Consider the following 15,775-nt stretch of genomic DNA (forward strand, 5'->3'; position numbering starts at 1 on the left):
GGCGAAGAAATCACTTGAGTTATAGCTATTTATGAAATGTATCTTTTCTTAAAGAAAAGGAAACATAAGATCCCTGGTAACAATATATTAAATGATGAACAGCCATTTAATGATTTCGTTAAACATTCAGAATTCTTCATGAAACTTACTTCAGGCCCTTTGTTCAGGTTCCTCAGCCCTGTGATAGACATATATGCACTTCCAGCTTTAAGCACTAGTATTCAGTTTACTCTCTGTTTTCTCCATCCCACACCCTTCCTTGCTTCTTTGCTCTCTCCATGAGTTTATACCTTCCTTTTCCTAAAAATTTCTCTTTTCAAAATAGTTATATTTACATGTTCTTTAGGAGGCATTCTACCACTGTTCTCCCTATCTGCCTCACAGATCTATTCATGTGAACTAAGGTTTTCAGCTTTGTTCATATCACAGGTATCCATAAATGGATGTGCCTGTGTCTGTCTCTCTCTTTTTTTTTGGTATCTCTATGTGTATTTAATTTTCAGTTTAGAAATAAGCTATGAGTGTGAGGAAACAAATCGGAAGATAAAGTTCTTTCTATAAGAATATTTACTTGAAGCTCAATATTTTTTACCCTATGTCAAAAATTTTGAAATCATAAATGAGTTTATATTGTTCATCATATCTTTTTATCTGTGTGTAAGATTATCTGGATTGCATTTATTGTGTTTTTGATAATCAGATAAGCAGAAATGGCATGAAAATGCTGAAAAGAACACTAAAGCTAATTGTTTAAAAGATTATGTTCCATGGAAATTTTCCTTTGTAGCTGTTCTAGAAAATGTTCAAGTCACTATTTACCCAGACATCACCCTCGGGTGAGTGAGAAGAATTCAGCAGTGAAGAAGTTATTTCTCTGCAGCAGGGAAAATATCTGGATGAAACATAAAAGTAAAAAGAAAAAAACCTTTGTATTTACTTAAAAAATTTTTAATCTGGTAAAATATTACATTTGCAGAAAAGTTGCAAAAGTGGTACAAAGAACTATCATTAGCCTTTTGACCAGAGTCAGCAGAAGTTTACATTCAGCCTGAAATATTTATTCTATTATCTGTCAGTCATCTAGCTAGCTATCATCGATGTCTATGTATCCATCCGTCACCCATCTCTCCTTATCTCCCTCTCATCTATCTATATCATCTCTTTTTGTGACTAATGTGGAGACAACCCATCCTTTTATTGTAAATACTTAAGTGTTTTCCCCTAAGATCAGAGATATTATTTTACATAACCAGTGTATAGTTAACAAAGTAGAAAATTTAATATGGATACAATATTATCATCTGACCCGTAGTTCATATTCATTCTTCTCCCGTTGTCTCAGTAATGTTGTTAACAGCTATTTTTTCCCAGTTCAGAAGCAGACATTTAGGTAGTATGTCTCTTTGACGTCCTTTAATCTGGACCAGTTCATTTATCTTCTTTGAATATGATCTTTTTGAAGCGTGCAGGCCAGCTCTTCTGTCCAAGTTGTCTCCGTGTGAGTTTGTCTCATTGTTTCTTCATTGTTAAGGTCAGGCTGTGCATTTTTTGGCAGGAATATGACTGAAACATAATGTCCTATTCATAGCATCATATCAGTAGTCACATGCTGTTGGTTTGTCTTAACATCGGAGATGTTAACATTGATTACTTGGCTATATGGTGATGTCCGCCAGGTTTTTCTAATGTAAAGGCTACTGCTTTTCATTTTGTAATTAGCAAGTAATTAGTGGGAAAATATTTAATTAAATTTGTTTTAATTTTTGGCTGAACCCATAGCATGCATAAGTTCCTGTGCTAGGGATAGAGCCTGAGGCATAGCATTGACAACACCAAATCCTTAACTGCTAGGCTGCCAGGGAACTCTGTGGGGAGATATTTTAACCTATGTTCCTATTTCTCATCTTACTTTCATTCCCCATTTTTTAGCATCGGTTTATGCTTTTCAAACCCCATCATTCTATTTTTTCAATTTAATTTTATTGGCGTGTAGTCGATTTACAATGTTATATTACTTGAAGGTATATAGCGACGTGACTCGGTCATACATGTAAAAACATCCATTCTTTTTCCCGTATAGGTTTTTACAGACAATTGAGTAAATTTTCCTGTGCTATGTACAGCAGGTTCTCATTAATCATCTATTTTACACAGTGGTGTTTATGTGTGAATCCCACCCTCCCAATTTTTGTCTCCCCCCAATGGTTTCCCCCATGGTAACCATAAGAATGATTTTGAAATCTGTGTGTTTGTTTCTGTTTTTTAAATAAGTTATTTTGCATAATTTTCATTAGAGTCCACATATAAGTGATACCAGATAGTGTTTTTCTTTCTCTGTCTGACTTACTTTACTTAGTATGGTAAACTCTGGGTCCATCCATGTTGCTTAAGTGGCATTATTCCATTCTTTTTCATGCCTCAGTAATATTCCACTGTGTATATGTATCACATATGTTCTTATATTTATTAATTAGGATACTGCTTACAGAGATAACTTTGTCTTTTCTACTATCTATTTTTTCTTTTAAAATTCCTCATACGAACGTGGATTCTTATTTCTTTCATCTCATTAGTATCACAGTTTCCCTTAAAGCCTAATTGTCTCAGAATTGAAAAGTGGCAGGCTCTTCAAACTGGTTTCTGTTTCTTTTTTGTGTGTCCCTGTGGTTCTTGGAGAATTTTTTCTCTATTGAAGTATTGCTGATTTATAATAATATATTAGTTTCAGGTGTACAGCAGAGTGATTCATTATTATTGCAGATTAAACCCCATTATAGGCCATTATAAGGTAATGGCTATAATTTCTGTGTTGTAGAGTATATCTTTTTTACCTATCAATTTGGTACATAATAGTTTGTATCTGTTAGTCCTGTACTCCTAATTTGTCTCTTCTCCCTTCCCTTTCCCTTTTGGAAACCACCAGTTTGTTTTCTGTATTTGTGCGTCTGTTTCTTTTTGGAATAATTAATAATGCTAATTTTTAGATTCCACATAAGTGACTCTTATGTGGAGTGTGTGTCTTTTTCTGTCTGACTTAGTTCACTAGGCATAATGTAATCTAGGGCCATCCCCATGGCTTCAAGGGGCAGTATGTCATTCCTTTTAATGGCTGAGTAGTATTCCATTGTGTATATGTATATATACGACATCTTCTTAATCCAACCATCTGTTGATGGGCACTTGGGTTGCTACCATGTCTTGGCTATGGTACATAGTGCTCCTATGAACACTGAGGTGCATTTTTTGGAACTAGTGTTTTTGTTTTTTTCTGGGAGTGGAATTGCTGGATTGTGTGGTAGTTATATTTTTAATTTTTTGGCTGCACCTCCTTACTGCTTTCCACAGTGGCTGCACCAGTTTACATTCCCATCAACAGCATGCAAGTGTTCCCTTCCCCCCAACTCCTCCTCAACATTTGTTATTTGTAAACAACAAATGTTGTTATTTGATGATAGACATTCTGACAGATGTAATGTGATATCTCATTGTTGGTTTGATTTGCACTTACCTAATAATTGAGCATCTTTTTATGTGCCTGTTAGCCAATTGTATGTCTTTGTAAACATTTCTCTTCAGGTCTTCTATTCATATTAAGATTGAGTTGTTTGTTCTTTTTTCTTTTTTCTTTTTTTTTTTTTTTTTTGATAGGGAATTGTACCTGAACTCTGTGGATATTTTGTATGTTAACTCCTTGTTGGTCACATATTTGCAAAACTTTTCTTCCTTTCTGTAGGGTATCTTTTTGTTTTGTCCGTGGTTTCCTTTTCTGTGCAAAAGCTTTTAAGATAAATTAGGTCCCCCCTTTTAATTTTTGTTTTTATTTCTTTTCCCATAGGGAGTGATCCAAAAAATATTGCTATGATTTATCTCAAAGAGTGTTTTTCCTATGTTCTCTTTTGGAGTTTTGTGGTTTTGTTGTTACATTTAGATCTTTAAGCCATTTTGAGTTTATTGTTGTATGTGGTGTGATTAAATGTTCTAGTTTCCTTGTTTTATATGTGGCTGTCCAGTTTTCCCAGCACGACGTGCTGCAGAGACTTTCTTTTGTGCATTGTATAGTCCTGTCCCCTTTGTTGGAGATTAATTGACCATAGGTGAGTGGGTTTATTTCTGGGCCATTCTGTTCCATGGATGTATGTGTCTGCTTTTGTACCAGTACCACGCTGCTTTGATGACTGTAGCTTTGTAGTAAAATCTCAGGTCTGGGAGGGTTGTACTTATGGCTGTGTTCTTTTCTCTCGAAATTGCTTTGGCAGTTGTATTTCCATTTATCTTGAGTGTATGTAATTCTTTTGCCAGGTAACAGGAAATGAATGATGATGGAAAAACTCAAGGCAACTTCTGGAGGCTACTTTGTCCTACTAGGTTTTTCCAATTGGCCTCGTGTGGAAGTAGTACTCTTTGTGGTTGTCTCAATGTTTTACTTAATGACATTGACAGGCAACCTGTTCATCATTATCTTATCATACCTGGACTCCCATCTGCACACTCCCATGTACTTCTTCCTCTCAAACCTGTCTTTTCTGGATCTCTACCAGCTTCATCCCCCAGTTGCTGGTCAACCTCTGGGGCCCAGGAAAAGCCATGTCTTATGTAGGTTGCGTGACTCAACTTTACTTTTCCCTTGCACTGGGATCCACAAGATGTGTGCTGCTGGTGGTGATGTCCTATGACCTTTATGCAGCTGTATGTAGACCCTTGCGTTACACTGTCCTCATGCACCCTCGTTTCTGCCATCTGTTGGCTGTGGCTTCTTGGGTAAGTGGCTTCACCAAGTCGGCACTTCATTCCTCATTTACCTCCTGGGTACCCCTGTGTGGACATGGCCAAGTGGACCATTTCTTCTGTGAAGTTCCAGCACTGCTGCGACTGTCTTGTGTTGATACAAGACAGCTAATGAGCTGGCCCTCATGGTCACGAGCTCCGTTTTTGTTCTCATACCTCTCATCCTCATTCTCAGCTCCTCTGGTGCGATTGCCCGTGCTGTGCTGAGGATGTAGTCAACAGCTGGACTTCAGAAAGTCTTTGGGACATGTGGAGCCCATCTTGTGGTTGTATCTCTGTTTTTCATTCCAGCCATGTGCATATACCTTCAGCCCCCATCAGGAAGTTCTCAAGATGGAGGTAAGTTCACTGCCCTCCTTTATACTTTTGTCACACCCAGCCTCAACCCTCTAATCTACACCTTGAGAAACAAAGATGTAAGAGAGGCAGCAAAAAGATTAGTGGGGTGAGAGTGAGCCTGTATACTTTGACATTAAGAGCATAATGGAGCATCTCTTCACCAGTGGCTCATCTGCCCATCCATGTGTCAGCCACTTTTTCATTCATTCACTTTCTCCGCACTTATGGGCTCTCACAAGGTCACAGAGTTTGTGGCAGCCAATATGAGTTAAACACAGACTCCCCAAATACACGTCACTCTCTAGCAGAGAAAAAAATCATGTGCAATCAAGATCAAATTCAGTATTAATTTTTTTTGCAGTGGCACAAACCTAATAAAGAGAAGTATCCTTTTTCTTAATTGAAAATGAGACATGGAACTGTGTTATGTTACGTTATGTTATGTTATGTTATGTTATGTTATGTTATGTTATGTTATGTTATGTTATATTATGTTATGTTATTTTTTGTCTTTTTGTCTTTGTAGGGCTGCACCTGTGGCATATGGAGTTTCCCAGGCTAAGGGTCTAATCGTAGCTGTTGCTGCTAGCTATGCCAGAGCCACAGCAATGCCAGATCCGAGCTGCGTCTGTGACCTACACAACAGCTCACGGCAATGCCAGATCCTTAACCCACTGAGTGAGGCCAGAGATCGGACCTCATGGTTCCCAGTTGGATTTGTTTCTGCTGTGCCATGACGGGAACTCCAAGGGAGGAGTTGTTTTAAATATTGATTAAAACAGCAAGCGTAGTTCTTAGGGAGAGATGATATAATTAAATTTTTTTTTTGGTCTTTTGCCATTTCTTGGGCCGCTCCCGCGGCATATTGAGGTTCCCAGGCTAGGGGTCTAATTGGAGCTGTAGCCACTGGCCTACGCCAGAGCCACAGCAACAAGGGATCTGAGGCACTTCTGCGACCTACACCACAGCTCACGGCAACGCCAGATCCTTAACCCACTGAGCAAGGGCAGGGACCAAACTCGCAACCTCATGGTTCCTAGTCGGATTCGTTAACCACTGCGCCACGACGGGAACTCCTGATCTTATTAATTTTAAATAACCTAGAATATGCCTTTTAATTTCTTGCTTTTTAGGCAGAATTCATCATAAAATTTATCCTCATGGATTTGATTAAAAATACAGTGAAATGTCTTCAATCCTTTCTCCAACACTTACTCTTTTGTTGAATAATAGTTACGATTGAAAGGAATTTTGGCATGTATTCTTTACTATGCCATCAATAGTAAGAAAACAAGTTTTGGAAGTTCCTGTTTTGGTGCAGCCAAAATGAATCTGACTGGGAACCATGAGGTTGTGGGTTCAATCCCTGGCCTTGCTCAGTGGGGTAAGGATCTGGCTTTGCTGTGGGCTGTGGTGTAGGTCGCAGACATGGCTGGGATCCTGTGTTGCTGTGGCCGTGGTGTAGGCTGGTAGCTATAGCTCTGATTGAACCCCTAGCCTGGGAACCTCCATGTGCTGTGGGTGTGGACCTACAAAACAAACAAGTACAAAGAAAGAAAGGAAAAAAATGGAGGCAACTGAGTACTAGGCTCTGAAAGTGACTTGATAAATCTGATGGGTATTTGAAAGAATTAGTGAAAGTATATTGGAAAATGTTGTGATAAAAGCTATATGAAAATGTAGTGTTTTTCCTTCTTAAGGAAATTGGTCTAATTTGAACAGTTCTGATTAGTAAGTTCATTATGAAGATCAAGGCATATGTTTTCCAAAGAAATGAATGTATTTTTATTACAGTAATAGTTTTGTGACCCTTGTTATTGATACCTTCTCTATCTGAAAGAAGTGTCCTATGTATGTAACATTTTAAAACTGGAAACCATATGGAGCTCCCGTGGAATAAGGTTAAAGGACAATTCAACATAAAATAAACACCTGAGTTTTGTGTGGTGACCGTGTTGTCCGTTGTGGTTTTGAGGCCTTTAACCTTTTCATATGATTGATTCAAATCCTATTTCCTAAATTTTTAAAATGAAAACCACATTTTCAGACTTCCCCTCAGTTCCTTGGTTGGTTTGCAGTCACACTGATCCTGATGTCTCTGCCTTTGTGTGTCTGTGATTCTCTATCTCCAGCTCGACATAAACGGTAATATGGGCTATGTGCCTTTGTCCTTAACCTACTGTCCAAGAAATGAAGAACCGAGACTGTGTATATAAAAGAATTTTTAGTAAGTAATTGGGGCCACATAGAGTGAACCATCACAGGGTGAAATAAGACTTTTAAAAGCAAAAACGATAGTTTAATACAAAACAAAAGCTGACTCACAAGCATAGAGAACAGACTTGTGGTTGCCAAGGTAGGGGGAGTGGGAGATGGAGAGGGAATTTGGGGCTAGTAAGATGCAAACTACTGCATTTAGAAGGGATAAGCAATGCGATCCTACTGTGTAGCACAGGGGACTATATCCAATCTCTTGGGGTAGAACATGAGGGAAGATAATATGAGAAAAAGAATGTGTGTATGTGTGTGTGTGTGTGTGTATATATATATATATGTGTGTGTGAGTGTGTGTGTGTGTATGAACCGGGTTACACTGGTGTACAGCAGAAATTGGCACAACATTGTGAATAAACTGTACTTTAATTAAAAAAGGGATAGGAGTTCCTGTCATGGTGCAGCAGAGACATGAGGTTGTCAGTTTGATCCCTGGCCTTGGTCAGTGGGTTAAGGATCCGACATTGCTGTGAGCTGTGGTGTCGACTGCAGACATGGCTCGGGACTGACGTTGCTATGGCTGTCTCTTAGGCTGGTGGCTACAGCTCTGATTTGACTCCTAGCCTGGGAACCTCCATATGCTGTGGATGCAGCCCTAAAAGCCAAACAAAAGGGGGGAATTAAAAAAAAACTCCCCCCCCCCCGTAGTTTAGTTCTTTGAACCACCTTGTGCTTATGGACGTTCCAACACTTCCTGTAATACACGAGTCTCTGACTATCTAACTTTAAAAAAAGTTGAAATTTCTCATCTGTTTTCTTTCTTTTCTGCTTGAAAACATAAATTTAAAAAATTTGTATTGACTATTTTTCTTGGAATGCTATAATTATAGCATATATGATATCGAATCCTAGCCATATTACCATGATATTTGAATTAATTTGTAATCCAAAACAAAGGTCAGCTACCAAAATTCCCCCAAAGAGTAACACATACATTATTGTGTTTATTGTTTTGAACTTTTCAAACCACTAATGTGAATCTTATGCAGTTGTATCACACACCAAAATGAAATATTGCCTTGTACCTGTTGGGATGGCTATCATCAAAAATAACACAAATAATAAATGTTAGCAAGGATATAGAGAAAAGGGAACCCTCCTACACTATTGGTAGGAATGTAAATTAGAACAGCTGTATTATCCTATGACCCAGTGATTCCATTCCTGAGTATAATCCCCCCAAACCCCACTAATTTAAAAAGATACATGTACCATAGCGTTCATAGTAGCATTATTTATAATTGCCAAAATATGGAAACAATCTAAGCATTCATCAACAGAAAAATGGATCAGGAACACATGGAATGAATATATATACACACACAGACACATATGTACACAATGGAATACTACATGGCCATAAAAAGTAATCAGATTTTGCCATTTGTAGCAACATGGATGGACTTGGAGGGTATTATCATACGTGAAATAAGTCAGGCAGAGAAAGACAAATACTGTATGATACTACTTATTTGTGGAATCTAAAAAATACAGCAAATTAATGAATGTAACAAAAAATAAGCAGATTCACAGATAGAACAAGCTGGTGGTTACTAGTGGGGAGAGGAAAGAGGAGAGTGGCAACGTGGTGGTAGGAGATTAAGAGGTACAAACTATTGTGTGTAAAATAAGCTACAAGTATATGCTGTACAACACATAGAATATAACCAATATTTCATAATAACCATAAATGGAGTATAACCATTAAAATTGTGAATCACTGTATTTTGTATACTTACAATTTATGTAATTTGAACCTAACTATACTTCAAAAAAAAAAGAGAGAAGTACCCGTCGTGGCACAGTGGTTAACGAATCCGACTAGGAACCATGAGGTTGCGGGTTCGATCCCTGCCCTTGCTCAGTGGGTTACCAATCCGGCGTTGCCGTGAGCTGTGGTGTAGGTCGCAGACGCGGCTCGGATCCTGCGTTGCTGTGACTCTGGCGTAGGCCGGTGGCTACAGCTCCGATTCGACCCCTAGCCTGGGAACCTTCATATGCCGCGGGAGCGGCCCAAAGAAATAGCAAAAAGACAAAAAAAAAAAAAAAAAAAAAAAAGAGGGAGAGAAAATAAATAGCCTAACTTTGGGTTTTCAACAACAACAACAAAAACTGAAGGAAAGAAGCCACATGACTTGCTTAAGTTTAACTGACTTTTATGTGATGAAATCAGGGTAATGAGAATAGATTTTTTATTTTTAATTTTAATTTTAATTTTTTTGCTTTTTAGAGCCTCACCTGCAGCATATGGAGATTCCCAGGTTGGGGGGTCTAATCAGAGCTACGTCTGCTGGTCTACACCACAGCCACAGCAACGCCAGATCAGAGCCACATCTGTGACCTATACCACAGTTCACAGCAATGCCAGATCCTTAACCTGCTGAGCAAGGCCAGGGATCGAACCCACTACCTCATGGTTCCTAGAAGGATTCATTTCCACTGGGCCACGACCACAACTCTACAATAGATTTTTGTAGTTCTGAGGCCCTTTGTCATGGCCAATGATGCCCAGGGTAATCTAGAAGGTCCGAAATCCTAGCATTGCCAACCCTAAACCTAAAACCAAGAATTGGCAAGTTGGCAATCACCCAGTGCACATGAATCTGAGTCACAGACAACTTTACTGAAGAACTGAGCAGCCTTTTCTCAGCTAAGAATGGAGGCTAAATGCAGTGAAGGACCAGCTTCTTCTTTATCCCAGTAAAATTTTCCTTCCCTTCCAGACAGCTCTTGTCTCCCAGTTTTTGTCCACTTCCTCTCATGCCTATTCCTGTGCAGCATATTCTCTGAACACATGCTCAGTTATCTCTTCTGCGTATGTCTCAGCAGTGCAGGATGATTGGCACAAGCATGGTATCAACAATTACAGAAACCAGCACGGCTTCCATCCCAGATACACTCGTTTTCTTTTCCTTTGTTGGTCTCAGCTTCGCATATTATATCTCTATTTTACAAATGTGGGGCTAGAAGGGCACTGGTTATCATATGTCATGACAGCTTCAAGTGATTTCAAGCATAATAAACTTTCAAATTTAAGTCCATCATATTCCAATAACAATTCAACCACTAAGATAATAAAAATTATGGCAAAAATAATGGTATAGAGACTTAGTATATTGCACCACCAGATTTCACATTGTCAATTTTTACCAGGGGATTTTATTTTCTCCTGTTTATAATAATATAATATGAATGTACATTTAAAATATTTTTTCCTGAAATATTACAGAGTATAATGCGACCTATTCCTCAATGTTGCTGAGAGTATTTCCCAAAGACAAGATTGAGGAAGTTCCCTTGTGGTGCAGTGGATTAAGGATCCGGTGGTGTCACTGCATCGACTGGGACACTGCTGTGGCATAGGTTTGATTCCTGGCCTAGGAATATCCACATGCCATGGGTGTGGCAAAAAATAAATAAATCAAAGATCGAATCAAGGATCACATTGATTAACTTTATGTATCTGTCTCTTAGTGTGCTTTAGTGGAAACTCTTTCTCACTCCTCTCATCTCCCCCCTCTTCCACCCCTACCCCACTCCTGCCCTAGTGGCCTCTGGGACGCTTCCAAGTCATTGGAATTCTGAATATCACCTTTCGAGTAGACATTGGATTTATGGTAGCTGTAAGACATTTGTTGAACCAGAATTCTTATTTGCATTTACTTTATTTTATTTTACTTTGTTTTATTTAGTTTATTTTTTGCTTTTTAGGGCCACACCTGTGGCATATGGAAGTTTCTAGGCTAGGGGTCGAATTGGAGCTGTAGCTGCCGGCCTATACCACAGCCACAGCAACCTGGGGTCCGAGCTGCGTGTGTGATCTACACCATAGCTCATGGTGCAATGCCGGATCCTTAACCCACTGAGCAAGGCCAGGGATCGAACCTGTGTCCTCATGGATACTAGTTGGGTTCATTACCACTGTGCCACCATGGGGACTCCTGATTTGCATGTATTTTGTTTTAATCCTGTCCCTTAGAGCAGGATGCACTTGTTGCATAGGAGTTATACTCTGCAAATCTGAGAACACCTCTAATGTGAAGGAAATCATAGGTAAGGTTTTGTTTGTTTGTTTCTGGCTGCACCCACGGCATGTGGAAATTCCAGGGCCTGGAATCGAACCTGTGCCATAGCAGCAACCCAAGCCGCTGCAGTGATAATGCAGAATCCTTAACCTGCTGTGTCACAAAATAACTAGTGAAGACTTTTTGACTTCTCCCTTAAAGACAGTCCTAAATACATGTCTACATTTTTAGGATCTTTTAGAACAAAAGTGAAAATATTTTGCTGTCTTCCTTTTGTTCTTCAGGAAAGATTTGCTTGGTTGGGAAAAGAAGAAAAGCTTTTGACCAACTTCTTTGAAAAAGCACTCTTGAGATTGCTCATGCTTTACATTAAGGATAGAGTACACACTAAACTTCACATGTAATATGTACTTCCTTCAACAGAGCTTCTTAATGGTTCCTGACAGTATTCTTCATGCTGGAATATACTGAACGTACATGCTGTGGAAACGTGAAGTAGTTTAGTAAAAAGGACATGTTTCTGTGACTTTCTCCCTACCACTACACTCAATATTCTTTATGCTTAAATGTTTGTGTATATTTCCTTTAGGAAGCCCCGATATTTCAGAGTCTGGAAAGCCCAGTTCTGAAATGAGTTGTCTTTACAGACGTAAAAGATAAAGAAGTAATCTGAAGAGCTCTCAACAGTCTCATTGCTAAGCTTTTGACACAAATCTTCCTGGATTTTGCCCTCCAAACTAAAAATTATCACATTCCTCTGTGTTTAAGACTAAGTAAGACAAAGGGTGTCTTTATTATTTCTTTTTTATTCAAGTGCAGTTGATTTACACTGTTGTGCCAATTTCTGCTTAGAGCAAAGTGATCAAGAATATCGTTACTCAAAATGATCAGAGACATTATCTAACATCACAGAATTTTTTACTTTCATTGCCCTGTGTGTGTGTGAAATTAAAAAAAAATTTTGGGGGGCATTCAGGCCAAAACTCAGGCCAAAATTTTAAATTATTTAAACAGCTAAATTTTAAAATTATTTAGAATATTTTCCAAATGAGATAAACCAAAGTCTGTTTGTCTCAAGAACTGGATCAAGCCTCCTATGATCCTCCTTTTTTTTAAATCAAACATTAGATATGATTTCAAATTGTTTCTTGTTCAGGATTACATGCAACTTTTCATCCAGTGCTTTGCTTAGATTTTGATCATACCCGAACCCATGCCAGAGAAGTCTAAATGGTTCTTGTTTTTCTTAGCTGCTAGTATCTTTGCTACACAACCATTATGTTGATCTCTCATCCTATTAATTTAACAGCAAGTAACCATAAACTCTTTAATTTGCTCTAAAAGTGTAACTAATTTTGTGACAAAAGTTTGTTAGATATGAACCCTAGAGCTCAGTTCAGTACTTTGAACTTGTCATGATACAGATTGTGAGCATCAAAGAGATACTCAATTGCTTTCCCTTCTAGAAATACAAATTGTTTCTTCTTGTAAAAGATTCTTGAAGGATTTCAAAAGGCATTCCGGGCTATTTCCATTATGCACAAAATGTTTCCAGGTTGTGGTTCATGATTCTCTCAGAAGGTTCATGCTTATAATATTTAAAAGGGATGTTAAGAAACTTAGGCACACATTTTGTCCATTTTAATATTCAACAATAGATCCTTTAGGTAAAAATACAAACCCTGTACACTTGTTAGTTAAACAAGAGTCACAGTGTGCTTCTGAAGAAGCAATAGGATCTACGTAAGTTGAGGTTGATTGCCTTCTGAGACTCACGGTTGGTCTGAGGTGTAGAGTGCCTCACTCGGAATGCACACTGGCACCGTGCTGCCCACTTGGATGTGACCAGTCTTGCTGAGAGTGATGAAATTGTTCTTAGGTGGCACTGTCATAGGAAATCCATTGGTGAATGGTTACCATGCTGTCTTCTGATTATTAACTTTAACTAATTAGTTTGTATTGTAATATATAGTACTTTTTAAATACTGTTTGACATAGTTACTATTTCAGTATGTATTAACCAGTGTAGACTATTTGTAGTGTATTTCCAGGATTGGCCTAACTGGTGCATACTAGCCAAGTATCACCCTTGTCTAACACCATTAGAAAGAGTGTTAGAAATATGACATATTTTGCAAGAAGAGTGACATGATCTGAGGAAAAATGAGATGAGAATGATTTGTCAGAGAAACTCCTATATACCTACTCACTTGTTAAAGAATGTCATTTGATGTCTGCGAACTATCACTTGGAAGTGAAAACGCTCCTCACCAGGTTGCCCCAGGCACCCTTTACATCCTTGTTCCTCAGAGTGTAGATGAAAGGGTTGAGTGTAGGAGTCACCACTCCATAGAAGAGAGCCATGAACTTGGGCTGGTCCCAAGAGATGGAGGAAGGGGGCTGAAGGTACATGCTAATGCCTGGACCAAAAAGGAAGAAAACTACAATGAGATGGGAGGAACATGTGCCAAAGGCTTTTTTTCTTCCCTCCAAAGATTTAATCTTAAATACAGCATGTCCAATAGAAGCATAGGAAGCAAGAATGAAGCATAGTGGCACAGCTAACATGAAAATGCAAACCACAGAGAGTGTGAGCTCATTGGAGCCCTTCTCACCACAGGCCGCCTTTATCAGAACAGGAATCTCATATATCAAGTGATCCAGTGTGTTGCGACCACACAGTGGTAAGTGTAATGTGACAGTGGCCTCTGAGACAGCGTAGGTCATTCCACCCAGCCACAAGGTGGCCACCAGTAGGATACAGGTGCACCGATTCATGATGAGGGTGTAGTGCAGAGGCTTGCAGATGGCCACGTAGTGATCGAAAGACATAATAGCCAAAAGCAGACATTCTGTGCCTCCAATTGTGTGGAAGAAATAAAGCTGAACGGCACAGCCCAGATAGCTGATTGTCTTCTCAGATCCTCCCAGGTGAAACAGCAACTGAGGGACAATGCTTGTGGTGTAGCACATGTCCAGAAAGGAGAGGTTGGTGAGGAAGAAATACATGGGGCTGTGCAGACGGGAGTCTAAGATGGACACCAGAATGATGGCTATGTTTCCCACCATGGCCATGGGGTATGTTAGAAGCAGAATAATGAACAGAGGAAGCTCCAGCCAGGGACGATCCGCAAAGCCAAGTAGAACTCTTCTGGATGGCTTTTGTTAATTTGTTCCATTATCTGCAGTTTGCTTCCCCTGTGTCGGAGCAGTGGCAGGAAAGGTAGAAAGATTTTGAGAAATGACAAACACAATTGTGTGTAGTGGGAGTATATGCATACAATTAAGCATCCATGCATAGAAGATTGGGTGCAGTTACTTGGGTGAGTGGGGGAGGATAATTAAAAGATGTGACACCAGGGGACTTAATTTCTCCTCATGACCCTACAGCATAAAGACAGCTACCTTAAGCAAGTAACCGTACCTTTCTGAAACGGAATCTACTACTCTGTGTGATAAAGATGACAATGAGCATGTCCTTGGGCTATGGCAAGGATTGAATGCCAAGCAGAAGCGACTGTGTTTCAGATGCTCCAAAGTAATGCTTTTATACTTTGATTTGCAGAAATATCAGCGAAGGAGGCAGTTAAAATGAAGTTTATTTGTTCCTATCTTCAGGTGACCAATAAAGTAGATGTGGCTGGTCTTAGGATTCAGATAGGTCTTTTTTTGAATCCCTGCTGCAAGGCCTTACTGAAATGTTAAGAAGAATAAAAGCGTGCAGTTAGCTCTAGCACAAGGAGGAGGTGGAGAAAACCTAGCCCTTAGGCATCATCAAGATAGGCTTGTCCAGATGCAAGTATATTATTATAGTCGAATAATTACATCATCCCATGGGGACTAAGAAGGCTTTTAATATTTAAATCCATCTTGGTCATTTAGAATTGAGCAAGAAACTTAAACACTTTGATGACAGCTGGCTGAAGTATAAACTGAGAGAATTTAGCTATAAACATGTTTCCCCCAACTCAAACATTTGTTGTTGGATATCCATTTTCTTGCATAACTACTTCGTTCAAACCACACAGTCGATTTTTCATGTCAAATTTTATTATCTATCTTGTAGGAGTTTTTCTTTATCGGGGGACTTATGTTATTTTTATGTAAGACCTTGGTCTTTTATCAATGCTTTACTTAATTGTATGTAGCTACAAATACAACATTTATGTCCCGGGAACTGGTATAGGAGGAAAGTATTTCCATTGAGGACCAGAGACTTAAAAGTTTAGGGGCAACATGTAGGCTTACAAGGCACAATTTTCACATACTCTGTTTCTCTAAGTTCTCAAATCCATCGTGTGAGGTGTCACACAAAGCTCCTCAGGGCTAAGATATCACTATGGCTCTTAATT

The 15,775-nt window shown here is 39.0% G+C and overlaps 1 protein-coding gene and 1 pseudogene across 1 annotated transcript; one reads left to right on the forward strand and one right to left on the reverse strand.

The window, feature by feature from the left end:
- The first annotated feature begins 4,316 nt into the window (after nt 1–4,316).
- On the forward strand, nt 4,317–5,234 carry LOC146401398 (olfactory receptor 2J3-like; annotated as a pseudogene).
- Nucleotides 5,235–13,667: 8,433 nt separating this feature from the next.
- On the reverse strand, nt 13,668–14,498 carry LOC146401399 (olfactory receptor 2B11-like). The gene has a single exon (XM_084970499.1). It carries the CDS (start codon nt 14,496–14,498, stop codon nt 13,668–13,670), a length of 831 nt encoding a protein of 276 aa, XP_084826625.1.
- Nucleotides 14,499–15,775: the final 1,277 nt, after the last annotated feature.

This window comes from Sus scrofa, chromosome 7 (genome assembly GCF_054392235.1).
Source record: "Sus scrofa isolate SSC_HxYL_T2T_F1_AM1 chromosome 7, Sscrofa_HxYL_maternal_Yorkshire_Landrace_v2.0, whole genome shotgun sequence".
Taxonomy (NCBI): Eukaryota; Metazoa; Chordata; class Mammalia; order Artiodactyla; family Suidae; genus Sus; species Sus scrofa.

Bases quoted from the DNA above. Each gene is read 5' to 3' on its own strand.
- LOC146401399 (XM_084970499.1), bottom strand. From the start codon at position 14,498: ATGGCCATGGTGGGAAACATAGCCATCATTCTGGTGTCCATCTTAGAC.